This window comes from Sceloporus occidentalis, unplaced genomic scaffold (genome assembly GCF_023333645.1).
Source record: "Sceloporus occidentalis isolate IW3139 unplaced genomic scaffold, rSceOcc1.0.p SCAF_1, whole genome shotgun sequence".
NCBI classification, from domain to species: domain Eukaryota; kingdom Metazoa; phylum Chordata; class Lepidosauria; order Squamata; family Phrynosomatidae; genus Sceloporus; species Sceloporus occidentalis.
The window spans coordinates 2780007-2807469 of record NW_028316981.1 but is presented as its reverse complement, the minus strand read 5'-3'; the positions used below and the strand labels follow the sequence as shown (position 1 = coordinate 2807469).

General features: G+C 46.2%; 1 protein-coding gene across 1 annotated transcript; it reads left to right on the top strand.

Annotated features, from left to right (window-relative positions):
* The first annotated feature begins 16095 nt into the window (after positions 1-16095).
* LOC149320379 (uncharacterized) lies at positions 16096-19606 on the top strand. The gene is made up of 3 exons (XM_089499576.1): positions 16096-16104; positions 16917-17037; positions 18400-19606. The coding sequence occupies exons 1-3, from the start codon at positions 16096-16098 to the stop codon at positions 19218-19220; spliced, it is 951 nt and encodes a 316-aa protein (XP_089355702.1). The 3' UTR covers positions 19221-19606.
* Positions 19607-27463: the final 7857 nt, after the last annotated feature.

Below are 27463 nucleotides of genomic sequence, written 5' to 3'. Positions count from 1 at the left end.
ACTCTCACCTTAAGGTTGCCTTGTATCAACAGGCTCTTTTGCGTCCATCAGCCTCCCACCCCATTTTGCACCTGCTGCATTGGAGTCGTTGCCTACTGTTAGAAAACTCTTTGTTATTGGTGATGTCTTCTCTGGAACTCAAGAACAAAGTAACTTCAACACAGATTTTCACTCAAATGAGGGTTTATTGACTTAGTTGCTATTTACACATTCACAGCTACTGCTACTATACATCCTTCTGTTTCAGAGTCCATGCTAGAAGAAAAGAAACCTGAACATGTCATCAGTCTTTGTTCTCTCAAAAGATCAACATTCCCACCATGTGGACACACCTCTTTCCCATGAAGTCACCATGTAACACAAGAGTATAACAACAACATATCATGTTTATATTTCGTCTCAGTCATTCGTCCTTGAACACTTGTTCTTCCAGGCCTAGACTTCCTGGCGTTCAACAGGAACCATTTTAAACTTTAGTTAACCATTAACACATCTGAACATTTTCAGTACAAATAGAAATATATTTTAAGGCTTTGGCTTCTGTGACCCAGAGCTCTTCCACTGAGCCAAGTGCCACTGTCCCAGAAAGGGATGTTTGGTCCGAAGGAGCACACTAGACGAAGTCCAAGTCTAAGTCCAAGAAGGACTAGACTAAACATAAAACTCGAGCTCCAAAAGGTTTTCAGCCCATAACAAGGATTCGAGCTCCCTGAAGGATTCGAGCTCCAAATCCTCCTCTAAGAAGAGGCCTTTAGATTCGGGAGAAGGTTCTCCTTATGGCTCTTCTCATTCTAAGAAGGCACGCACTAAGACTCTGGAGAGCTCCAAGGAGCATGCCGCCTCTTCAGTACCCAGATGGAACTCGTCGGTACTGGTCGGCTCCGAACCTCTTCAGGCCCATCGGATGAAGAGATAGAACCTGCCATTCTGCCAGTCATGTCACCCTGCAGAGGCTCTTCTCAGGATCGTTGGTCTCCCACACATGTAGGGCGGTTTCTCAAGTCCAAGTTCACCAGGCAGAGATTCACCAGCCTCCTCGTCTCCTGGAGCAGGAGGACTCGGACCTTTTTTATGATCGTGAGATGGACAAGTATTATGTTGCTCTCAGTCGTGATTCTGTCTGTCATCGCTTGGGTCGAAAATCCACTATTTCATCAATGACAAAATCCACACCAATGGTGAAATCCACCTTAGCACCAATGGGTTTGGTCTCCTCTGCTGCCTCGGTACCGACATCCCGTTCTGCTGTGGCCACCGCTACCCAGACCCTACCCTCGGCTTCGCATACGGTGCTTGCTGGTGACATCTCAGAATCTGACCATGACGAGTCCCAACATGACTACCCTCGTGCGTCACACATTGACTCAGGCTCCTCGGATGAGGCTGCCTCCTCAAGAGCTGTTTCAACCCGGTGCTTTGTCTCCCACTGATGACGTCCGTACTTTTGCAGAACACATCATTAAGATGGGAAACATGTTGGACCTGCAAATAATAATAATAATAATAAAAGTTTATTTTTATCCCGCTTTTCCAATTTTGATCAAAGCGGCATACAGAATTTAGATAAAAAATACATCAAGATAAAAACATTTAAAACAACATTTAAAAACAGTCACAATAACAACACAGGGCCAGCTGAGTGGGGGAATCCATAAACATTACAAGGTCGTCAACATAGGGGGTGAAAATGACATCTCATGGGGGGAAGGCTTTAGAGAAGAAGGTCTTAAGGTTCTTCTTAAAAGTATCTAAAGATGTGGTGGAGCAGAGCTCGTCCGGGAGATTATTCCATATTCTTGGCACCGAGATAGAGAAGGCCCGTTGCGAGGTCCTCGCATAACGTGCAGTTGGGACCTCCAGCAGATTCTTCCTTGCCGACCTGAGTGTGCGGGGAGGATTATATGGGAAGAGGCGGTCCTTCAAGTACCCTGGGCCCAAGCCATTTAGGGCTTTATAGGTCATAACCAACACCTTGTATTGAGCCCGGAAGCAAATAGGCAGCCAATGAAGATCTTTCAAAATAGGCATTATGTGGTCTGACCTGGAACTACCAGCGACCAGTCTCGCTGCCATATTTTGCACTAACTAGCTTCCGGGTTTGGTACAAGGGTTGCCCCATGTAGAGCGCATTGCAGAAATCCAATCGAAAGGTTACCAAAGCATGTACTATAGTTTCAAGGTCTCTCCGGTCCAGGTAGGGGCGCAGCTGGCGTATCAGCCGAAGCTGATAACAAGCACTCCTGGCCGCCACATCCACCTGAGATGACAGCTGGAGCGACGAGTCCAGGAGCACTCCCAAGCTGCGAACTGAGTCCTTCAAGGGGAGCGTGACCCTGTTCAGGACAGGATGGCAAATCTCACCACCCGGACCCGGGGAACCTATCACCAGTACCTCCGTTTTCTCTGGATTCAGACTGATTTTGTCTTCCCTCATCACCCACATGGAGGACGATGCTGCTGACCTCATCGAAAGGCAGGTCCACGGCAAGGTCCCTACGCCAGCTTCCATCCTGTTGCTGTCGTCGTTAGAGAAGATTGCTAAACGCTCTTGGGACGCACCGGTTCTGTGGCGCCCACAACCAGGAAGATTGAATCCTTATACAGGATTTCTCCGTCTCAGTCTTCTCGGCTGTTTGCTCATCCCAGGCAGAATTCCTCTATCGTGGAAGGCTCCCAGCAGTCCTTCACCCCAAAGACTTCCACCTCGCCGGCGGACTGAGAAGCAAAGAAAATTGATGGCCTGGCAAAGAAGGCCTATGCCTCCTCCGTTCTCGGACTCAAGGTAGCCAACTACAATGCCTGTATGGGAACATACATTCAGTGTTTGATGGAGAGAATTTTTCCTGTCATTCTGGACATTCCAGATTACACTCAGGGTGTCCTGACTGAGATCAGGGATGAGGCTTATTCCATTGGGAGCTGGCTGATCACATCTGCCCGTCACTCCACTGATTGTTTAACCAAATCCATGGCAGCGGCAAATCCATTGCCTTGAGGAGACATGTGTGGCTTCATTCTTCGGATCTGAACCCGAACGCAAAGGCTACCATCGAGAACATGCCATTTGACGAGGCTGGCCTGTTCAATCAGGAGACAGATGAGCACCTGAACTTCAAGTACCGGAGGAAGGCAGCTGCTAAAAAACATGGTATGTCCACGCCTTCGCAGTCCTTTTCCCGCAGATAGTTTGGAGGTCAGCAACAGTGGTATGGTCAGGGCCAGCGGCCTTTCCAACAAGACCGCCAATACCAGCAACAGGAGCACCAGAGGCAGCGCTACCCATCCCAGTCTTCTTCTTCTGGCTGCTACCAGCCCCCTGCTCAGTACCGAAAGAACTACCGCAAGCAAGATACTGACCAGGACAAGAAGAGATCCTGAAGGGTTGCTGTGTGCTCCATCGTCTCCTCCGGCTCCTCCTTCCTTGATATTTTGAGGCCCTTCTCTAACACCTGGGCTGCTGTGACTTCTGACTCTTGGGTCCTTGACATCGTCTGTAGGGGTTATGCCCTCGAGTTTGAAGAGCTCCCTCCAACTGGAGCTGTTGTTTCCACCACCACCCCAGACACCCTTCCACCACACTCTTTTTCGGCAAAGGGTGCAGTCTCACCCATTGATGCTTTTTCTCCAGATACTTTAGGGTCCCGAAGACTGATGGTGGCATTAGACCAATCTTAGACTTGAAACTCCTCAACTCCTATTTGGTCTACCATCAATTCCGCATGTTAACTCTCGCCTCTATTTTGCCCATATTACACCAGGGCCTGTGGTTCGCAATGATCAACCTGAAGGACGCGTACTTCCACGTGGGCATTCGAGAGAGTCGCTGGAGGTTCCTGTCCTTTGCCATCGGTCCCGACATATACCATTACAATGTCCTTCCCTTCAGCCTCTCCACAACTCCAAGGGTTTTCACCAAGTGCATGGCTCCCATCGTGGCTTATCTTCATCACCGAGGCTCCAGGGTCTTCCCATACCTGGATGACTGGCTCCTCACGGCCCCCTCCATGGATGAATTGTGGAGAGACGTCGACTTCACCTTGTCGCTCCTCTTGTCCCTCGGGCTCATGGTGAGAAGTCCCATGTCACCCCAGCCAAGCAGATCAAGTTCATCAGCACCATCCTCGACTCCAAATACTGCGTCACTTATCTCCCTCGGGACTGTTTCCACGCTCTCTGCACTGTGGTCAGGACTTGTCTCGCCAAAAGGCAAGTGAGGTCTAGCAATGTCCAAATAGCCCAGGGACACATGGCCTCCACGACCTTCATGACTCTGTGGGCAAGGCTATGGTTTTGGCCTCGCCAATCATGGTTCCTGTCAGCCTTCAATGCAGTGACGGACCCTCCGTCCAAGTGGATCACAGTCCCGAGGCCAGTTAGCCGCTCGCGCCGCTGGTGGCTCGACTCCCAAAATGTTTACATCGGCATGCCTTTTTCGCCTCCTCAACCTCAGGTCACCCTGACCACAGATGCTTCCATGGAAGGTTGGGGTGCCACACGTCAGGCCTCTTCATCAAGGACAAGTGGTCTCTGGATGAACAGGCTCTTCACATCAATGCCCTCAAGATGCTTGCAGTGGAAAAGGCCTTGAGGGCTTTCAAGATGAACCTCTCCAACAAAGTAGTACTCCTTCTGACGGACAATACTACGGTGATGTACTACCTCAACAAACAAGGAAGCACCAGATCACAGATCCTGCTCGACATCATGCTCCGCATTTGGGAATGGTGCATCCCGAGAGGGATTCTGCTCCAGGAATCCACTTGCCAGGAGATGAGAACGACTTGGCCGACCAGCTCAGCAGGTCTTCCACCGTTTGCCACGAGTGGAGGCTCCATCCCGAGACAGTTGACAACCTCTTCAGTCAGTGGGGAACCCCACAGATCGACCTCTTCGCAACCACTCTCAACAGCCACTGTCCCCAGTTCTGTTCCCGAGCGTGCAACGACAACTCCTTCGGAGACACGTTCATCTTTGCTTGGTCAGGAGAGATGCTATATGCTTTCCCTCCATTTCCACTGATCACCAGGGTGGTGTCAAAGATGGTGCGAGACTGCTCAGATATCATCCTGATCACACCTTGATGGCCAAGACAACCATGGTTTCCGTCCCTGCTCCACCTCTCCTGGAAGGTCTTTCTCTGTCTCGAGTTCCATCCAGATCTCCTCACTCTCCAGGACGGCTGGATCCGACATCCGTACATCGAGAATCTACCAATGGTGGCGTGGAGACTCCATCCCTAGACTTGCTACCTCCCTCAGTACTGACGGTGATCTTGGCTGCCCAGAAGCCGACCACAAAAAAGTCCTACTCTTCCAAATGGAAGAAATGTGTTGATTTCCTCTCTGCGAGAGACTTCTCTCCATCCCAAGTGTTGACACTGGTGGTGTTGGAGTTCCTGATGACACTTGTGGATTTGGGGCTGTGCCTCACATCCATTAAGTGTTATCTTTCAGCCATCTGTTCTCATGTCCAGTTTGATGGCAAACCTTTTTTCAGGGACCCTCTGGTGAAGAGTTTTCTGAAGGGTTGCAACAACCTCCATACTTCGGTCTCGGTACTGACACCTGAAATTTGGGCGCTGTGCTGTCTTCTCTGCAATCCAAGCCCTTTGCACCCATGGCCACGACTGACTTGGGGCTGTTGACCGGGAAGACAGCCTTCCTTGTGGCCATCACCTCTGCTTGCTGTGCTGGTGAACTTTGTGCCTTGTGGAGGGATCAGCCTTTCCTTAGGTTCCACAAGGATAAGGTTGCCCTCTGTACCAACATTACCTTTTTGCCTAAGGTGGTGTCCTCCTTTCACATGTGTCAGGATTGTTTTGCCAACCCTGGCCTCTAACCTGACCACCAACACCGAACACTGCTTGCACACCTTGGATGTTTGGAGGGCTTTGGCCTTCTATTTGGACAGAACTGTGGGTTCAAGCCGTTCTGAGAGACTGTTCCAGTGCTATTCAGAACTGAGAAAGGGACTGCCTATGATTGTGCAGAGGCTGTCCAAATGGGTGGCTGGTACCATCCACCTCTACTATGAGCTGTCGGGTAGACCTCTTCCGGCCAGGGTTTGGTCCCACCCAACTAGGGTGGTAGTGATATACTCCACCTTTTTGACTGGGGTCCCCTTGGAGGATGTCTGTAAAGCTGCTGTTTGGTCCCAGCCCTTGACATTCATCAAACACTACAGGCTGGACACCAGGGCCAAATGGGATGCAGCTTTTGGGAGGACAGTGTTGGTTTCAGGTTTACATTGATATTTGCACTATATTTTCTAGTTGACTTCTTTGTATTCTAAGTTATTTGCCTTGATACTTATTTCACATGTCTCAAATGACACCTTGACCAATGCCTTGGTGTTTGTTTACAAACTCTTGTCAATTAATGTTTCTTCTGCCAGATCTGGCATGGTTTACAATTTGACATGGTTTATGCATGTGCTTTATGACTTGATGCTAAGAACAACAAACACAGTTTTTGGTTCAAAGATCTTTATTCTGTTGTTAATAAACACAGCTTATTTGAGCCTTACCTGGTGTCATGACACTCCCTCCTCCACTGACCAAAGCTTGTCAATCTAACCCATTTGTATGATTCGCAGAGACCATGAAGAAGGAGGACAGGTTGCTTACCTGTAACAGTGTTTCTTTGAGTGGCTATCTGTGAATACATACAAATCCCACCCATCCTACCCCTCAGTGTCCTGCTCTACATTGGCTCATTCCCATGTTGCTTATGCGGCGTAAAATTTGGAACTAGGGAAAGAGTGGGAAGACGGGGGTCTTATAAGGGATAGGTGGGGCTACCGCCAAAAAGTTGCAAAGTTAACTTTACCCAGTGATTCTAGAGGTTTTCTAAGCAGCACTGTGCAGGTGCAGTACAAGGTGTTTGTATGTATTTGCAGATGACCACTCGAAGAAACACCATTACAAGTAAGCAACCTGTTGATATATATACACACACACAGTCGTCCTTCCACATTTGTGGAGATTAGGGGTGAAGGACCCCAGCATATGTGGAAAAATCATGTATAACGCCTCCCTCCCAGTTACAGAGCGGCAGGGAAGGGATAGAGGTGTGATTGCTTCTTCCCTCTCCCTGCCACCCTGTCACTGGCTCAACTGGGCTAGTTACAGGGTGGCAGGGAGAGATTGAAGAGAAGTGGTGCGTGCTTCTCTCTCACTTCCTCCAGTGCCTCAGAGAACTTGCCTGAGCTTTCTGAGGCATCAGAAAGAAGCTGGGGGGGGAGGGGAGGAGCTCACACATGCTGCTCTCACTCTTCCTCTGATGCCTCAGACAGATCAGGCAAAGCCTCTAAAGCATCAAAGGAGTAGGAAGAATCATAGAATCATAGTGTGGGCGGGACCTGTGCGCCAGCCTGCATTCTGTCTGGAAGTTCCCCTTTTTCTTGCAACACATGCGAAACAAACTTACGCCAGTCTCTGTATAATGCACTTAAACTTTACTGGAACACAACTTTAACAGTAACAACACCCTCCACCGGTTTCCCCTTTGCCACCTCAAGGAGTCAGGCCTTCCCCACTCCTCTTCAGCATCCTCGCCCTTTCTCGCGGCTTGGGCCCCGCTGTGCTTCTCCAGGGGCTCCTGCTCTGACTTCTCCCACTCAGTGGGAATGGGCTTGTTCCCAGCACTCTCCCTTGGCATCCCACCACTCTCTCTCTAGGCTACCTCCCTCCTTCGCTCTCCACTCCCCTTCCTTGGGATATCTAAAGTCCCCCCCTTCCTTGGGGTCTCGCAAGTGTACCTCTTCGTGAGGTCCCACTCTCAGTACTCCATATCGCCCCTGCAGAGAAACAGGCCGATCCTCTCTTCGGGGACTACAAGCAACCTTCTCTTTCCCTAGACCGACCGCCTCTCCGCATCCCCCTCTTCTGCGTCCAACTCCTCTCCCCACGCTCCTCTCTCCCTCCGCTCTTATACCCCCTGGGGCCTCGCTTCCTCTGCCCCTCACCCCTCCCCTGGGGCCTGCTCCTTCATTTCCTCCACCTGACCCATCTCATCCCTCCCAACTCTCCCATCACTCAACCCCACTTCACTACATGACCCCCCCCCACCAAGAGAGTTGGAGGGCATGATGAGGTCCAGGTTGCCTGTCGGGGGGGAAAAATCAGCATTAGAGTGAAGCAATCCTTGTCTATGTTGCACTATAAAGGAATAGGGTTGCAACAGCATGTGCCATCGGGTCACTCGGGGATTAGACTCCTGCATAGAAGCAAGCCATACCAAGGAAGCATGATCGATCCATCACCAACGTAAAAGGTGCCCCCCACAAATAGTAGCGCAACTCTGTGATTGCTCACTTAATAGCTAAGGCCTCCTGTTCTATGGCCGCATAGCGCTATTCTGCTGGCTTTAGCTTTTTACTTAAATACAACACACGATGTTCCCCATCTTCCCAAACCTGCGAGAGCACTGCTCCCAAACCCACCTCTGACACATCGGTCTGGAGCATAAAAGGTTTTGAAAAGTCTGGAGCTTGTAAAACCGCATAACTATACAAGTAGGCCTTTAGCTTTTTGAAAGCCCTTTGCTCAGTCTCCCCCCATAGGACCCTTTGAGGGTTTCCCTTGTTCATTAAGTTTGTTAACAGGCAAGCCAGGTGTGCAAAATGTGGGACAAAACGTCTATAATAGCCAGCTAAACCTAAAAACTGTTGCACCTGTTTTTTAGTCTGCGGGACCCCCCAGTCCTGTACTTCCACCACCTTATCTGCCAAGGGCTTTATCTTCCCCTGTCCTACTGCGTGCCCCAAGTATTTAACCTCCTGGCAGGCGATGGCGCACTTTTTTGGGTTCTCTGTTAGCCCCGCCTCCCTTAAAGCCAGCAGCACCTTTTTCAAGTGTTCCAAGTGTTCTTCCCATGAGTCGCTAAAAATAATATCATCTATGTAAGCGGTAGCACAAAAACTCAAACTGCTCAAGACCACATCCATCAGCCGCTGAAAGGTAGCTGCCGCCCCATGCAACCCAAACGGCATGTGGGTAAATTGAAACAAACCCTTTGGGGTTGCAAAGGCCGTTTTTTCCCTATCCTCAGGACGTAATCTAATCTGCCAATACCCCTTTGTCAAGTCAATGGATGATAAGTATTTGGTTTGCCCTAATCTCTCTAACAAGTTCACCACCCCGAGCATGGGGTAGGCATCAAATTTTGAGACTCTGTTCAACTGCAAAACCTCACGGATCCATCCGGTTTTGGGACCATTACTGGCTGGCTGCGCCATGGACTCCTTGATGGCTCTATGACTCCTAGCTTTAACATGGCTTCCATGCCCTGTTTATTATCTCCTGTACCCGCCAAGGCCACGACCGAACTATTGTTCAGGGCTCTGTATAAATGGCATGTAAAATGACCTCCGTGCAGCCCGGGCAAGCATCAAACACATCCTTAAATTGCGACTGTAAATCCCTCACCCGTTTTTGTTGCTCCTCACTCAGAGAGGAGAGAATGGGAACACCTCCCGTCTCCAGCAGTTCCTCCGCCTGCGGCCCTATAAGCCACTCCTCCTCCTCTGGCTTCTCCTCCAGTTCCCCAAAAAGAGCCTCACGGACCCTCCAAGCCTTTAGGAGATTAATATGGAAAATTTGCTGTTTAGGAGGATCCCCTTCCATCTGTATCTCATAATTCACCGGACCCACCCCGCGTATCATCTTGTATGGGCCCTGCCACTTTGCGCTTAGCCTTATGGGCTGGGAGAAGCACCAAAATCCTCTGCCCCACCTCTAGCTCTCTTTCTTTGACTTTTCCATCAAACTGCCACTTCTGCTCTTCCTGAGCCTTGACTAAGTTGTCCTTAGCTATCCACCCAATCTCCTTGAGATGCTGCTGCATCTGCAGAATAAACTGCAACTCTGAGGGGGAAGCCGGCGCTTTCTCCTCCCATCCCTCCTTTACGATATCTAAGATACCTCGGGGCTTGCGCCCGAAGACCAATTCAAACGGTGAGAACCCCAGGGACGATTGGGGAACCTCCCTGAACGCAAACAACAAGGGCTCTATCAACTGATGCCACTGCTTAGGATGCTCTTCTATAAACTTTTTCAACATCCCCTTTAGAGTCCGGGTCCTAGTCTCTGGAGCAGCAGAAAACAAGTTAGCTCCAAACTGCATGTGTGCGCGATCCCCCCACCTCCCTTCCAATGCCTCAGAAACCTTGCCTCAGTTGTCTAAGTCCTTGGAAGGAAGCCGGGGAACTTGATCTCCCTTCTCCTGGCTGCCGCCGCCCTGGAAAGGCTTCAGAGAAGCTTTCTCAAGCCCTTCCAAGGCGGTAAAGGTTCAGGGGAAGCACACACGTGAGTCCCCTGCCTTCCTTCTGATGCCTCAGAGAGAGCTTACTTGAGCTCTCTGAGGCATTGGAAGGAAGCCGGGAGAATCACGCATGCGCTGATCTTGCTCCTCCGCTGATGTCCCATACAGCTCAGGCAAGCTCTCTGAGGCATCAGAAAAGGGGAAAGAAGAATGTGCATGATTCCCTCACCTCTCTTGCTATGGCTCAGAGAGCTTGCCTCAGCTGTCTGAAGCATTGGAAGGAAGCCAGGAGACTCGTGTGCACTGCTCTTGCCCCTCTTCCAATACCTCAGAGCTCAAGCAAGCTCTCTGAGGCATCAAGGACGGGGAGAGAAGTGCGTGTGTGAGTCTCCTGCCTTCCTTCTGATGCCTCTGACAGCTTGCCTGAGCTCTGTGAGATATTGGAAGGGAGGCGAGGGAATCGCGCACACTCCTCTAGCCCTTCCTCTGATGCCTCAAAGAGTTTGCCCGAGGTCTCTGAGGCATCAAGGAGAGGGAAAGAAACATGCGCGCAATTTTAAAAGGATGTTGAGAAACTGGAGCATGTCCAAAGGAGGGAGACTAAAATGGTGAAGGGTCTGGAAACAATGCCCATGAGGAATGACTTAGGGAGCTGGGGATGTTTAGCCTGGAGAACAGAAGGTTAAGAGGTGATATGATAGCCCTGTTTAAATACTTGAAGGGATGTCATATTGAGAAGGGAGCTAATTTGTTTTCTGCTCCTCCAGAGACTAGGACCCAGAGCAATGCAAGCTACAGGAAAAGAGATTTCAGCTCAACATTAGGAGGAACTTCCTGACAGTAAGGGCTGTTCAACAGTGGTACAAACTCCCTCAGAGTGTAGTGGAGCCTCCTTCTTTGGAGGTCTTTAAACAGAGGCTGGATGGCCATCTGTCGGGGACGCTTTGATTTAGATTTCCTGCATGGCAGGGGGCTGGACTGGATGGCCCTTGCAGTCTCTTCCAACTCTATGATTCTATGATTCTAAGACTTGCATTGTATATCAAAGCATGGGTTTCCAGACATTCAGATGTTCTTGCTGTGGGCTCCATGCAGTTGTTTGTGATCCGGCATGTACAGTGAACTTATACCAAGTATTAACACAAGCATCATACTATATCCCACCTTTTTGAGATTTTGTTTTGCATGTAACTTTTGAACTTGGGCTTATGGACTGCTTTTTCCTGACTTGGTTGTGGTTGGATACCTCATATCACACAAGTCCAAACCCTTTAAGGATTTGCCATTTTCTCATCCTTCTTCAAATTCCATGTCTTGAATTCTCACTGTTGTTTCAGGTCAAAAACCTCTTGGCAGACATTAACTCTGAATCCCCTGTGGCAGAGGAAGCTCTATTGGACCACAGGCAGAGTCCCCAATGGAGGGCAACCCAACAGGAGCACAATGAGGGGTGGCTCTTGCAAGGTAAGGATGAACACTCTGGCGGGATACAAACCGCCATATAGTACGTATAGGATACGTACTAGGGTTAGGAAGGGGCAGTGCTTCCGCACCCCCCTAACCCTAGTACGTATCCTATACGTACAAGATGGCGGCGCCCCTTCCACATGGGCGCCGCCATCTTTACGTACTGGACGCATAGCGTCCAGACGTGTCGCGGCGCCTGTGATGTCGTGAATGCGCCAGCGGGGCTTCGCAACGTCATCAGTGCGCCGCAAGAAGAAGCTCCGAAATGGAGCTTCTTTTTTGCTCCGCGCGGGAGCCGCGCGGTTTGGCTGCTGCAGCTCCCGCGCGGAGCAAACGGCGGCGGCGGGGAAGCGCCGCAAAGCGGCGGTTTGTATCCCGCCTCTGTGTCCAGAATTGTGCAAATCTTTTTGTTGTGTACTTTCATGTCATTTCCAAATCATGGTGACCTAAGGTGACCTTATCAAGGAGTTTTCTTGGCAATATTTGTTCAGAAGGGGTTTCCCCGTACCTTCCTCTGAGGCTGAGAGCATGTGATTTGCCCAAGGTCACCCAAAGAGTTGCCATGGCTGAGCGGGAATCTGAACCCTGCTCTCCAAAGTCTCCAAATGCTGAAACTATTTCAACATGATGGCTCTTATTTCCCCAATGGAAGCCATTGGACTTTGAGTCCGATGCAGAATATCTTATTCTGCTTGAGATTGTGGAAGTGAAGTTATGCAAGCAGGGTTGCTCAGGTTCCAGGTGCATTGCTAGGTGTGCATTTGGCTGCAAAAAGACTGCAGTTCCTCACGAGGGTTATGTAGTACGTCCAGTGTATATCTCCATATCAGAAATGTGTGCTTCTACCCTTGGTGTAGGTGTTCATATAAAGAGAGAAACATACAGTTGGAAGAGAACATAAGGACTATCTATTCGAACCCTCTCCCATACAGGAACTCACAATCAAAGCACCCCAACAGATTACCATCCAGCCTCTGTTTAAAGATTTCCAAAGAAGGAGACTGCCACATTCCAAGACATTAATGTATTCCACTGTCGAACAGCTCTTACTGGCATGAAGCTCCTCCTAATGTTTAGGTGGACTCTCTTTTCCTGTAGCTTGCATCCATTGTTCTGGTTCCTGTTCTCTGGAGCAGGAGCAAACAAGCTTGCTCCATCCTCAATATGACATCCTTTCAAATATTTAAACAAGGCTATCATAGCAACTATTAACCATCTCTTTTCCAGGCTAAACATACCCAGTTCCCTAGGTTTTTCATCATAGGGCATGGTTTTCAGGCACTTCACCATTTTGATGGCCCTCCAATTTGTCAACATCTTTTTTGAATTGTGGTGTCCAGAACTGGACACAGTATTCCAGGTGAGGCCTGACCAAAGCCGAATAGGGTGGCACTATTACTTCTTTTGATCTAGACACTGTACTTCTATTGATGCAGCCTAAAATAACACTGGCCTTTTTTGTTGCCACATCACACGTTTGACTCATGTTCAAATTGTGGTCTACTAGGACTTCAAGACACCATGTTATGATCATGCTCAACCAGGTCTTGCAGGCTGAGAATTTTGGTTTCTTTGAGTAGATCTACCCATAGTGTGCTCTTTCTCTTTCCCTATTGCCTTGTACATTATTGACCATCATTGTCTTTTTCAGTGAGTCATGTTATCTCAAAATGCGCCCAAATTATGATAGCCTCAATTGTCTTCAACTGTGTGTTCCAGGTTGATTTGCTCTTCGAATGGTTTAACTGTGTGTTTAGGGGTCCATGGAAGACTATGTAAATGAGTGGAAAAAAAAGGAAACTGGGAGGTGATGCCCTAAACGAAGAAGCAAATGGAAAAACACTGAGTTTAGGGGAAATGAAGCTAAAAAACTGCAGTTTTATTGGAACAATATGTTGAATACTAAAATAAGAGTTAAAACCTGCTGTGAGGCTTAATCTGGCTCGTAAGTCACACTTAGTAAGTTAATAGGCAGAGCTGGGCTTGAAAACTGCAATTCCCAAAATAATACAAAACTATAACAATTCCTCTGCGTCTCACACCTTGTATAGAAATGAGTACACACAATATTATTATAGTTGCAGAGTGCACAGACAGAGGCTTGGATGGAAAGGGATATACAGTATGCCCAAAGCAGATAAAAGTGTACAAAAGATTCAAAGAAAGACCAGACGCGTTTCGACAATTGTCTTCATCAGTGGTCCAAAGAATCAGAGCTGACAAGCACTTGTGGGACACCCCAGCCTAGGTCTGAGTTGACCTTCCACTTACCATAAGGACAGGTGGTTCCCACATGCTCTACCTTACAAGGTGGCTTAATTCTTTGGACCACTGATGAAGACAATTGTCGAAACGCGTCTGGTCTTTCTTTGAATCTTTTGTACACTTTTATCTGCTTTGGGCATACTGTATATCCCTTTCCATCCAAGCCTCTGTCTGTGCACTCTGCAACTATAATAATATTGTGTGTACTCATTTCTATACAAGGTGTGAGACGCAGAGGAATTGTTATAGTTTTGTATTATTTTGGGAATTGCAGTTTTCAAGCCCAGCTCTGCCTATTAACTTACTAAGTGTGACTTACGAGCCAGATTAAGCCTCACAGCAGGTTTTAACTCTTATTTTAGTATTCAACATATTGTTCCAATAAAACTACAGTTTTTTAGCTTCATTTCCCCTAAACTCAGTGTTTTTCCATATGTAAATGAGTGCACAGTAAAACACCTCCATTTGTTCTTTCTGCAGGTGTGCATAGGTCCAAGATGGTCTCCAAAGGAGGGAAGAGAGAAGAATCTACACCAAATTCCTCCTCCATGGAAGAAACTGAAAGAAAGGTGATACTGGAACAAGTTAACGTTCACCCCTTCTTTCTTTGTGATGGAGGCATCAGGAGTTTTTCAGCTTGGGATGCAAATGGCTGAACAGAGGTCATCCTCTGTCCTGTAATGGCTCAATTGATCAGAGCTTTCTACCATCTTGTCCTTGCTTTCCTACCCAGTCAATCAGGGACAGCGGTGGTGGGATTGGCCTTCTTGCCAATGCTGGCTCCTCAGGTGTATTTGAACTATTCCCAAATTAACATTAAATCCATGGCTTTTAGGCGGGGTTGTTTTACCATTTTGGTGGTGGGAGGCACCTGACTCAGGTAACTGGTTTTGAGCCATCATGAAAGGCATCATTTCCTAATGATTTAATTTATTTTTCATATTTATATTGTCAAGGATGAGAAGAGGCTCTTGTGTCGGTCTTTGTCTTATGTACTAAAAGAACCTGACCATACAGGCTGGAAATCCTGCCCCCCAAATGTACTAATTGGGTGGTGATGGTCTAGACCTATGCCAGTTAATAATGAAAATTGGGAAGACTTCCTTTTTTCCCCAAAATTTTTTATTAATACTTAAAAGAAAATTATACACTAATTCAAACACATCTAGTTATGTCTTCATATCACAAAAGTCATCAAAAACAATACAAATTTAATATCATATCCATTCTTAGTACTTCCTTGGTTACTGACTTAATTCCAAACTTTATATAAAATCTTTTCTGACTGAACTCTAAGTAATCATATTACCTCTATTGATTCTCGCATTTTTATGTAGATATCATTTTCTTCACAACCATCTAGATCAACGTTTGTACTTTTTCCTGTTTACATCTATATCTATAAGTTTCAAATATGTTTTTCTTATTTTACCTCATATAAGAATTACTATTAATACTCAAATATTATCTATTTCTAAAAAAATTAATATATATATAAAAAGAACGAAACAATAAACATTATATCAATAATTAGCTATTTATAGTTATTCATTTTTTAATCCACTACCTATCTAAAACTGTATACATATTATCTTCTTTTATCTTTCTTAGATATTTCTTCCAAATTTCCCATTCTTTATATAACCTTTCCAAAGGTCTATCATTCACCAAATATGTCAACTTATCCATCTCGTAAAGATCTAACATCTTCCATTTCCATTCCTCAATTTCTGGACATTCTTTTTTTCCCCAACTCTTAGCAAAAATACTTCTTGCCGCAGCTAAAGCAAACATTAACATTTTTCCATATTTTTTCTCACAGTTCTTGTCTTCCATCATATTCAAGAGATAAAATTTAACAGTTGGTCATTCCTTCAATCCAATAATTTTCTTCATCTCTATATGTACGTTCTTCCAAAATTTTTGAGCTATAGGGCAGTTCCACCACATGTATAAATAACTTCCAACATCCTTATCACATTTCCAGCAGGTATTTTTATTTTTCTTAAACATTGGGAAAATTGGGAAGACTTCCATGGATGAGTTTCTATGAGTTTTAACAAAGGCCAGTCCAGATGGACCTTTGTGGCGCCCTCGTCACATGCAAGGGGTTGGCCGAGGGCGCACTGCCCATACATGCCTCACTCCTAGCACGTGACGAGGGCATCAAAATGGCGGTGCCCTGTACACACGGGTGCCGCCATTTTGACACGACGGATGCTTAGTGTCCACACATCGCACCCCCATTGTGATGTTGCGAGTGCGCGATTGGCGCACTGCAGCGTCACAATGGCGCCGCAAAAACAACCTGCTTTTTGCGGCTTCTTTTTGCGGCGCGAGGAAGCCGCGTGGGTTGTCCACTGCAGCTTCCTCGCGCAGCAAAACAAGGTGCCGGCAGACCACCCTTTTTGGGTGGTCTGTACGACGCCAAAGTCTCCCTTATATGAGAAGGCTAGATCATCAAAGACCCATATTGTAGCCTTGTCTCTTCCCTGGATGTTAAGAAACTGGAGCATGTCCAAAGGAGGGCGACTAAAATGGTGAAGGGTCTGGAAACCATGTCCTATGAGGAATGACTTAGAGAGCTGGGGTTGTTTAGCATAGAGAAGAGAAAGTTAAGAGGTGATACGATAGCCCCGTTTAAATATTTGAAGGGATATCATATTGAGGAGGGACCAAGCTTGTTTTCTGCTGCTCCAGAGAACAGGACCTGGAACAATGGACGCAAGCTACAGGATAAGAGATTCCACCTCAACATTAGGAGGAACTTCCTGACAGTAAGGGCTGTTCAACAGTGGAACACACTCCCTCAAGGGAGAGTAGTGGAGTCTCCTTGAAGGTCTTTAAGCAGAGGGATGTGCCATGGGCTTTCCTCCCCTTTTGCTTATTCACTGTCTGAATGAGGGTCATTTTCTATTGCAGGTGGCCTTTAGAGATGTCACTGTGTACTTCACAAAAGAAGAATGGAAACTGTTGGATCGGAGGCAGAGATTTTTGTATGAGCAGGTGATGACAGAAAACTATGAGAATGTGTCCTCTGTTGGTAAGGAATTTGAACCCATTGCCCTTCCTACAGATATGGTGCATCCTTGCATACTACGTTGTCATGACACTATGATTCCACTTTAATTGTAATAGCAACATCCTGTGAAATCTTGGAATTTATAGTTTAGTGAGGCACTACAGCTCTCCTTCCTAAACTGACAATTCTAGGATTTCTTAGAAAGGAACAATGACAGTTATTAATTTCGGTCCCCAAATTCTCTTCAGCACACCCCAGGGCAGGATTTTTGAGGTTTTTGGCACCCCTTTCAGACTTTCTATGCTCTGGATAGCCTTCCAATATCCTCTTGGGAAAAATGCCTCCCCTGCCATTAAAATGTTTATATTTATTTATTTAGTATTTATACCCCGCTTTTCAGCCAAAAGGTTCTCAGAGCAGCTAACTTTGCTTTTTAAAATTAGACATGTCCCTACTCTGAGATTTACAATCTAAAAAAACAAGACACAAAAGGGAATGGCAGTGGGGAAGGGGAAAAGTCCAGCAGATCTTCTCTCCCTCTGATGCCTGGACCATGGCAGATGGACTGGAGGGAGGGCCCTTCTTCTTTTTCAAGCAAGGCCTGGAGTTGGCCTGCCCATCTCTCCCTCTGGATGTCTCACAGAAGGTCCAGTATTAATTCTCTATTTCCTTAAGGAATGATGAATAATATAGAGAAGCAAAACATTATTTCATTTTTTTCCAGGTGGTACAATGGGGGATACGCTCTGAGATCCCTTGTGGGTCCAGTGTGGGTCCCAAATCCCCAGTAGTTGCCCATTCCCATCTTAAAGGTGTTTTAGGGCTGTTTTAAGGCTCCTTTCTGAGGTCCAGTCCCCAGCCCCCATCTTCGACCTTTTTGTATTGATTTGGCCTCAGAATGTCTCTTTCCTGAATCACACTCTGTGTGTGTATGAGAGATAGAGAAAGAGAAAGGAAGAGAGAAAGAGTGATAATGAGAGAGAGAGAATGTGTAAAATAGAATGGCAGGGAAGAGGTGCGAAAGTTGGAGCGTGTAGGGAAAAATGGAAGGTGATCAGGCATGTGGGAAAGAGGAGGGAGGGCAGGAGCAAAGCAAAGATCGTCTAGCTCCGAGGACAGGAAGGTACCTCTGGGAAAGTCCATGATAGAGCCAGAATAGGTGCCTTGTGTATTGTGAGGTAGCCATGAACCTTATAAAATTTTAACAACATGTTTGAGTGAACTGGTGCAAACCAGCTCAGGGTCTTGTTTTCAGACATATTATGGGGTTCCATTTAGCTATTATGACTGATATCTATGAAAGGTTCAAAACAGGGCACAAAAACTCCTTTTTCTCTGATGATTTATTTACCTACTTGAGCTTTTCCTTGTCCTTGTTTATAGAAGAAGTTGTGATTCATCAGAGAATCCACATGGAAAAAAACCCATATAAATGCCAGCAGTGTGGAAAATGTTTTGTTCAGCAGTCACATCTTCAGCATCACCTGAGAGTCCACACAGGAGAGAAACCACACACATGCCAGCAGTGTGGGAAATGTTTTGCTCACAAGCCATACCTTCAGCGTCACCTGAGAGTCCACATAGGAGAGAAACCATACACATGCCAGCAGTGTGGAAAATGTTTTGCTCACAAGCCACACCTTCAGTATCACCTGAGAGTCCACATAGGAGAGAAACCATACACATGCCAGCAGTGTGGAAAATGTTTTGCTCACAAGTCACACTTTCAGTGTCACCTGAGAGTCCACACAGGAGAGAAACCATACACATGCCAGCAGTGTGGAAAATGTTTTGCTCGCAAGCCACACCTTCAGTATCACCTGAGAGTCCACACAGGAGAGAAACCATACACATGCCAGCAGTGTGGAAAATGTTTTGGTCAGCAGTCACATCTTCAGCGTCACCTGAGAGTCCACTCAGGAGAGAAACCATACACATGCCAGCAGTGTGGAAAATGTTTTACTCGCAAGCCACACCTTCAGTGTCATCTGAGAGTCCACATAGGAGAGAAACCATACACATGCCAGCAGTGTGGAAAATGTTTTGCTCACAAGCCACACCTTCAGCGTCACCTGAGAGTCCACACAGGAGAGAAACCATACACATGCCAGCAGTGTGGAAAATGTTTTACTCGCAAGCCATACCTTCTGGGTCATCAGAAAGTCCACATAGGAGAGAAACCATACAATTACCAGCAGTGTTAAAAATGCTTTGCTCAAATGTCAGACCTCTTGAAACATCAGAGATGCCCCACAGGAGAGAAACCATACAAATGCCAGCAGTGTGGAAAATGTTTTGCTTGGCAGTCAGATTTTCAGGGTCAGCTGAAACCATCAGGGAAAGAAACCATACAAATGTCAACAATGTGGCAAGTGATTTTCTTCAAGTAACAGCCTTACACACCACCACCTCAACATCTGTAGAGGAGAGAAGCTGTACAGATGCCAGGACTGCAGAAAATGTTTCTCAGAATTCACACCTTTTGAGGCACCATGAAGTCCACACTAGAGAAAATGTGTAAAAATGTGACCAATGAAATTTTTTTGTGAGGCGGACTCTATAAATACAGATTGTGTTTTGTAAAGCTCAATTATAACCCTCTTTTATACTATTTCTGCAATAAAGTTTGTGGTTTTAAAGTATCTTTCCCTTACAGGATCTTTCAAAAAATCTTTGAATTATTTGGAGCCTTTTGTACTCTTCATTGCCCATCCAGAATCTGTGAAAGACATCATCAGTTATGGAGCATCAATATTTGTATTAGTGTTAATGACCTGATGCCAGAATTAAATTGATTGGGGCCATGAAGTAGGATATTGAAAATGCATTTCTGTTTGCTTTCTAGTCCTGCATTGACAGGGAACATTCACCAACTCCTGAGTCAAAATGTGATTTTCACCCCCATCCTCTGGACATGGATCTGGGCTAGAAAGGATCAAGTTTTATTTGTGTTCATCTCCAGCAACCTGTATTTTTTCTTGCCTTTTTTTAATATGGGACAGTAGGGTCGCCATACATCAAGGCCTGGCCTTGAGCCTCCAGTTTTCATGGATCATCTTCAGGCAGGAGATGAGGGTGCTTGTTCTCCAGTATTGGGAAGGCCAATTCTGGGCAGCTGGGAGAGCAGCAGCTTATTACAATTTGCAAGGCTTAATTCATTGGTCAGGCCCCACATGGAATACTGTGTCCAGTTTTGGGCACCATAATTCAAAAAGGATGTTGACAAAATGAAGTGTATCCAAAGGAGGGCCACCAAAATGGTGGGGAGGGGAGTTCCCTCAGTCTCATCCCATCCCACTCTACCCCTGCTTCTTCTGCATCTTATTATTATTAATAATATTCCACCTTCCTCCCAGTACAGCAACTCAAGGTGGCTAACAAAATTTAAAATAGTCCAAGTTAAAAGCAGTACAAAACAATAAAACTATGAAGTTTAAAAAACAATTTAAAAAAGTTAATAATAATAATAATAATAATAATAATATTTATTTATATTTCCTGCCTCTCCCTGCGGATCGAGGCGGGATTACAACAGAGATAAAAATACAAGAAAACATAAAAACATAATAAAACATATATAAACCCCTAACCCTCCCACCATTACAAATAGTAAAAATCAATAAACAGTTAAAAATTACATCAGTAATATAGCCTAAAATAAACAGGATGGAGTGGGCAGATTGAAGGCGGATGAGGCTTTCTTTCTTTCTTTCTTTCTTTCTTTCTTTGGGAGGTCTGCCCGGGAAGGCCCGCCAGAAGAGATCCGTCTTGATAGCCTTTTAAAAGGCGTCTAAGGTGGTGTTAATGTTATGCCCAAGTTTGGTAAGGGCAATCTGTTCAACCTGAGAGCGTGTAATGAAAATTTCTCCTTCTGTGGACTTATTCAGAGCAGGGCTGATACAGACAGTGAGACACCAAATTTGGGTTTAAACACTATGCATATAACATTTATTAAATCACAAAAGTAATACAAACATTGATTATCAAGAGCTCTTTCATTCACTCACACATTCATACAATACTCACACACTTTCCTTCTGCTATGCAGTGATCAGTTGCCCTTAAAGGTTGGGCATGACACCGTTGCCGCGCGGTGATGCCAACAAAATGGAGATGAAAGCCAAGGGTCTTTATACTTTTCCTCTCTCTGGCTTTTGGTTGCTGAAGTCTTGCAGTATTGCAGCCCATTACTCAACTACTTCTTTCAGGAGGAGACAAGCTGTTCTAATCAGTCCATGCTGTTCAAAGCAACTCGTTCTGTTCAAACCAGTCCATTGTCCTGTCAGTTCCTCTTCATTGCGACTCAGGAGAAAAGCACCCTCCCGGCCATATTTCATCACACCTGAACAGCACCCAGCTACAGCTTCCACATTCCTCAGCATCTCCCCATCTTGGCTGCCAAATCCTTTCTTCACATCAATGCTGTGCGCAGAACCATCTTGTTTGGTTCTTTAGCCTGTTTTAAAAACCCTATTCCTTGGTTCTTTGGTTCTTCAGCTCTGAGTTTAAATCAGAACTCACTTATTCGTCTTACAATAAGATGGATTTCTTCTGGGAGGTCATTCCACAGTTTTGGAGCAGCAGAGAAGAAAGTCCTCTGGGAAGTTGCAGCTAATCTGGTCTTCTGTGGCTCCAATAAATTCTTCCCAGAGGATCTGAGAGTGCAGGGTGGATTATATTTACCTATTCAAATTTATAATTTAAAAACTCTTATGAAACTCTTACAATACCCATGTCAGCATGAGGAAGTCTGGCGGCATAAAAATGTTTTTATCTGCCACCAAAATGAAAGCAGGGCTGGAGCTATCCTGTCCTCTCTAGGCAGAGAGTTCCAAAGCTTGGGAGCAGCCACTGAGAAGGCTCTCTCTCTTCTTCCCACAAAACGGGCCTGAGAGGGTGGTGGGACAGAGAGAAGGGCTGTCTCTGTACTGAACCAGTGTTGTCAGTAATGGACTGGATGAGTGCAAACAAATTGAAACTTAGTCCAGACAAGTCAGTCGTAAGGCAGATTAAGGAATAGGGACTTTGCCTGTGCTGGATGGGGTTACACTTTCCCTGAAATCTTAGGCTTGCAGTTTGGGTATGCTCTGAGCTTGGATGCCCAGATTTCAGCAGTGGCTAGGAGTGCATTTACAGAGTGAAAACTAGTGCACCAGCTGCACCCATTCCTTGACATGTTAAATCTGTCTGTGCTGACACATGCCTTGATTCCATCCCATTTGGACTACTGTAATGCACTCTACCTGGGGCTGCCTTTGGAAACTGTTCAGAAACTTCAGCAGGTTCAAAACGCTGCAGCTAAAATGCTGAATGGTTACAGGGACCATCTAAACTCCCTTGTTGAAATAGCTTCACTGGCTACTGGTTCTTTTCCAGGCACAATTCAAAGTGCTAGTCATGACCTCTAAAGCCCTACATGGCTTAGGTCCAGACTATTGGAGAGACCAGATCTCCCCATATGAACCTGCTAGAGCCCTAAGATCTTTAGAAGGCTTCTCAGTAGCTGTTCCCATCTTCTGAAATGCCCATCCACGGGAAGCCTCTCCCTGTTGTCTTCTGTTGGCAAGCAGAAGTTTTATTCAGGCAGGCATTTAATGTATAATCATAGGATGGCTTTTTATATGGGGTATGTGTTATATGGGTTGGGTATTGTAGTTTTGCAGCTGCTTCCCAGTGGCTTGGGGGCTTGTCACTTAGATGACGCATGTACCCAAGCCAGCAGGGAGCTGCCATGAAGCCGCTTGCTCAACCACACAGTGGGCAGCTTTGTGGTGCTACAGCAGCACAGACACCTCATGCCGTAGGAGCGCTGCAAAGCCATAGCAGTGGCAGTAAAGCCAGCTTTTTGCTGGCTCAAAAGGCTGGCAAACAGCTGAGTTGGAGGTATGGCTCCAACGCATTGTTCAAAGGAGCGGCCTTTTTGGCCCTTACTGTGGTTGTAATGCTTGTAATTTTATATTGTTTTTATGTGATGTTTTAATTGTTTTACTGTAATAAGTTATATTTAAAGAGCTTTTATTGTGAGCCACCTTGCATCCCTTTCTGGGAGAAAGGTGGCATAGAAAACAAACAAACATGTCTCAGCACACTTTTTCTCCAAAACTTAACAATAAGCCCATGGTCAGGAAATCATAAGGTCAGGGAAGCCTTGCATACGTAAACAAAAATGTTTGGAACCTTCTATTTTTGGCCCAGAAGAGGCCTTTTTAAAAAACAAAATTAAAAGAAAGACTTCTGCTCAGTTTCTTTTGTCAAAAAAGACCTCTCTTTCAAATCAAATGCTCAAGGGAGCCTAAAAATATTATATAAATGCCTCCCACAGCCCCTTTCTGTATTTCTGTTTTGGTTTTTGTGGTGAAATGAGCGGGTGGTTCATCGCTCCAAGGTCTTGTAGCTTGAATCCATTGTGGGGGGAGAAAACCTGTGAAGCCTCATGGGGTGGGAATGTGAGGTGTTATCTAAATGCAAAACCTCACTCCCCAAAATATGGCCTTGATGTAAGGTATCCCCCTGCAGAGTTCACTCATGGGAGGATGGATCGGAGGGGAGATCCTTTTTTCCTGCATTATTCTGGGGGAAAAGGAAGGGAAGCAGGAGATTTGAAACTGACTGCCCTCCCATTTTGCCTTCCAGGAATGTGAAAGCTCTCCTGCTCCCTAATAAACTCCAGAGAGACATATCCAGGTTTGGGCTGTAGGTAAGAGAAAGGGAGCCATCCAGTTCAAATGTATGAACAATAGACTGTGAAGCAATTTTGTGGGAAGAGGGGAGGAAGTCATTTGCTTGGAGTCCTGGGAAGGATGGAGAAGAGATGGACGTTGTTGTTGAGGGAGCAATGAGCAAACTGGGAATGCAAGATTAGGGGGAATAACATTAGGAGGAACTTCCTGACAGTAAGAGCTGTTTGATAGTGGAACACATTCCCTCAATGGAGAGTGGTGGCGTCTCTTTCTTGGAGGTCTTTAAACATAGGCTGGATGTTGGGGATGCTTTGATTGAGAGTTCCTGCATGGCCAAATGGGGGTGGACTGACTGGCCCTTGGGGTCTCTTCCCACTCTACGATTCTATGATTCTAACAATGAAAGCAATTATTGTACATTAACAGAGAATTATGGCAAACTGAAGTACTTTTCACCATGTTGCTCCTCATGCTCCCTCTCTGTCTTTATTTGTTTGTTTGTTTGTTTGTTTGTTTATATCCCGCTCTTTTCCCAGGAATGGGACTCAGAGTGGCTTCACAGCATTAAAAAACAAACGAAAAGTACAATTAAAAACATTTTAAAAATAAATAAATAAATGACGTACATTAAAAAGAATGATTAAACTAGTCCAGCATTCCAGCCTATCCTTATAGTAATTCCCTAAATGTTTGTTTGAACAGGTAGGTCTTCACCTTCCGGCGGAAGGCCATCAAGGAGGGAGCCGTTCTTATCTCCCTGGGCAAGGAGACTAGGGGCAGCCACCGAGAAGGCCCTCCATCGCGTCCCCACCAACTGTGTTTGTGAAGGTGTTGGGACGGAGAGAAGGGCTTCTCCAGAGGGTCTCAGAATCTGGGCCGGCTCATACCAGGAGAAACGATCTGCCAAAAAGTGTGGACCTGAGCCATGTAGGGCTTTGTAGGTTATAACCAGTACCTTGAATTGTGCCCGGAAACAAACTGGCAGCCAATGTATGGTCTCTGTAATCTGCCCCTGTTAACAGCCTGGCAGCGGCTCTTTGAACCAGTTGAATTTTCCGAACACTTTTCAAAGGCAGCCCCATGTATAGCCCATTACAGTAGTCCAAACGGGATGTAACCAAGGCATGTACCACCATGGCCAGATCTGGCTTCTCAAGGAACGGGCGCAGTTGGCGCACAAGTTTTAAATGTGCAAAAGCACTCCTAGTCACAGCAGAGACCTGGGCCTCCAGGTTCAAAGCTGAGTCCAAGATTACCCCCAAACCATGAACCTGTGCCTTCAGGGGGAATGTGACCCCATCTAACACAGGCTGGATCCCTATTCCCTGATCTGCCCTCCGACTGACCAAGAGCACCTCTGTCTTGTCTGGATTAAGTTTCAACTTGTTTGCCCTCATCCAGTCCATTACTGAAGACAAACACTGGTTTAGGATTAGGACAGCCTCTTTGGATTGAGGTGGGAAGGAGTAGTAGAGTTGAGTGTCATCTGCATATTGATGATACCGCACCCCAAAACTCCGGACAACCTTTCTCAGTGGTTTCATATATATGTTAAACAGCATAGGGGTCAACACAGAACCCTGAGGGACCCCAGAGGTCAATGGCCAGGGGGTCGAGCAGGAGTCCTCCAGCACCACCTTCTGGGTTCGCCCCTACAGGAAGGAACTGAGCCACTGTAGAACAGTACCTCCAAGCCCCGCCCCAGAGAGGCGGTCCAGAAGGATGCCATGACTGTCCACAATCATGTACCAAACTCGGAAGCTACAGTTGGTTCAGAATATGGCAGCTAGGCTGGTCACTGGTAGCCCCAGGGCCGGCCATATAACACCTGTATTGAAAGATCTGCATTGGCTGCCAATTCGCTTCCGGGCGCAATACAAGGTGTTGGTTGTTACCTATAAAGCCCTAAATGGCTTGGGCCCAGAGTACTTGGAGGACCGCCTCTCCCCATATAATCTGCTCTGCACTCTCAGGTCAGGTGGGAGACAACTTTTGAGAGTTCCTAAGGTGAGATATACAGTGTCGGTGCATAGGGCTTTTTCTGTCTCGGCCCCGCGGACTTGGAACTCTCTCCCTGACGAGCTCCACTCGGCCTCCTCCCTCGAGTCTTTTAAGAAAAACCTTAAGACTTACCTCTTCCGCCAAGCCTTCCCCCACATGTCCTAATTGATATTCTCTCCTGTGTATTGTGTGAATTGTTTGATCGGAATCGTTTTATTGCTTTTTTACTGGTTTTAATTATATGATCGAATGATGGATTTTAATGATGTATTGTATTCTTTTAATATCGGGGACTGTTGTTGGTACATTTTGTATTTTTACTGTGTTGTAAACTGCCGTGATCGAAGGAACGGCGGTATATAAATAAAGTCTCATTCATTCATTCATTCGGGCTTAGTATTTTATATGAGGGCTTAGTAGGGACACAGAATCCACAAAAAGGAGTAAAGGGCTAAGAGCATCCTGCTCTTCCACTACGACAGCTGACTAACGCCAGTCTCTCTCTCTCCCCAAATTTGTTCTCGCTGTGTAATGTACACACATTAAGATGTTTACACATTAAAACAACCCACATTTATATCTGGGGTCCCTTCAGCCCCTTGTTGTTGTTGTTGTTGTTGTTGTTACCCTTTTCCTTTCCCAAACCCCTTCCCTTTTCCTGCCAAAGAAATCCAGAAGGATCCTCCTGCTACCCTTTCTGGAAATGAGAACAGAGGGTGTCTCCTTCTACTCCTTCCCCTTTATCACAGCTTCCTGCCTCTTTAGGAAGCTGAGCACTATGCTTGGAGTTGATTGGGAGTTCCTGCATGGCAGAATGGGGTTGGACTGAATGGCCCTTGGGGTCTCTTCCAAATCTAGGATTCTGTTATTGCAGATATTTCAGGAGAGTCTTAAGCCTCCCAGGGCCTGGAGTCTGGCTCCTTCCTCTTCTCTGCAGCAGCCTCAAGAAAAAGCATGAGGTCCCTCCTCCCTTTTCCAGGAACATGGAGGATGGGGGGTCTCCTTCCCTCCTGCCCTCACCCCCAATAATTGGAGAATACTTGCCAATAGAAAATCATTATAGTTGCCCATGGAGAATCATTGGGGAATATTTGCCCATAGGGAATCATTGGGGAATATTTGCCCTTAGGGAATCATTGGGGAATATTTGCCCTTAGGGAATCATTGGGGAATATTTGCCCATAGGGAATCATTGGGGAATATTTACCTATAGAGAATCATTGGAGAATATTTGCCCTTAGGGAATTATTGGGGAATATTTGCCCATAGGAAATCATTGGGGAATATTTGCCCTTAGGGAATCATTGAGGAATATTTGCCCATAGGATATCATTGGGGAATACTTGCCCATAGGGAATCATTGGGGAATACTTGCCCTTAGGGCAGTGCTTCTCAATTATTTTCTGTCATGCCCCCCCAGGAAGAAGAAAACATTTTGCGCCCCCCGCGCGACTGTAAATAGTATCATTTGTCTATAAAATTGTTATAAGTACACCTCTGCATAACATTATATCCTGAGCCTCGCGCCCCCCTTTACAGAGCCTCGCGCCCCCCCTGGGGGGCCCACCCCACTATTTGAGAAGCACTGCCTTAGGGAATCATTGGGAGATATTTGCCCTTAGGGAATCATTGGGGAATACTTGCCCATAGGATATCATTGGGGAATATTTGTCTTTAGGGAATCATTGGGGAATATTTGCCCTTAGGGAATCATTGGGGAATATTTGCCCATAGGAAATCATTGGGGAATATTTGCCCATAGGGAA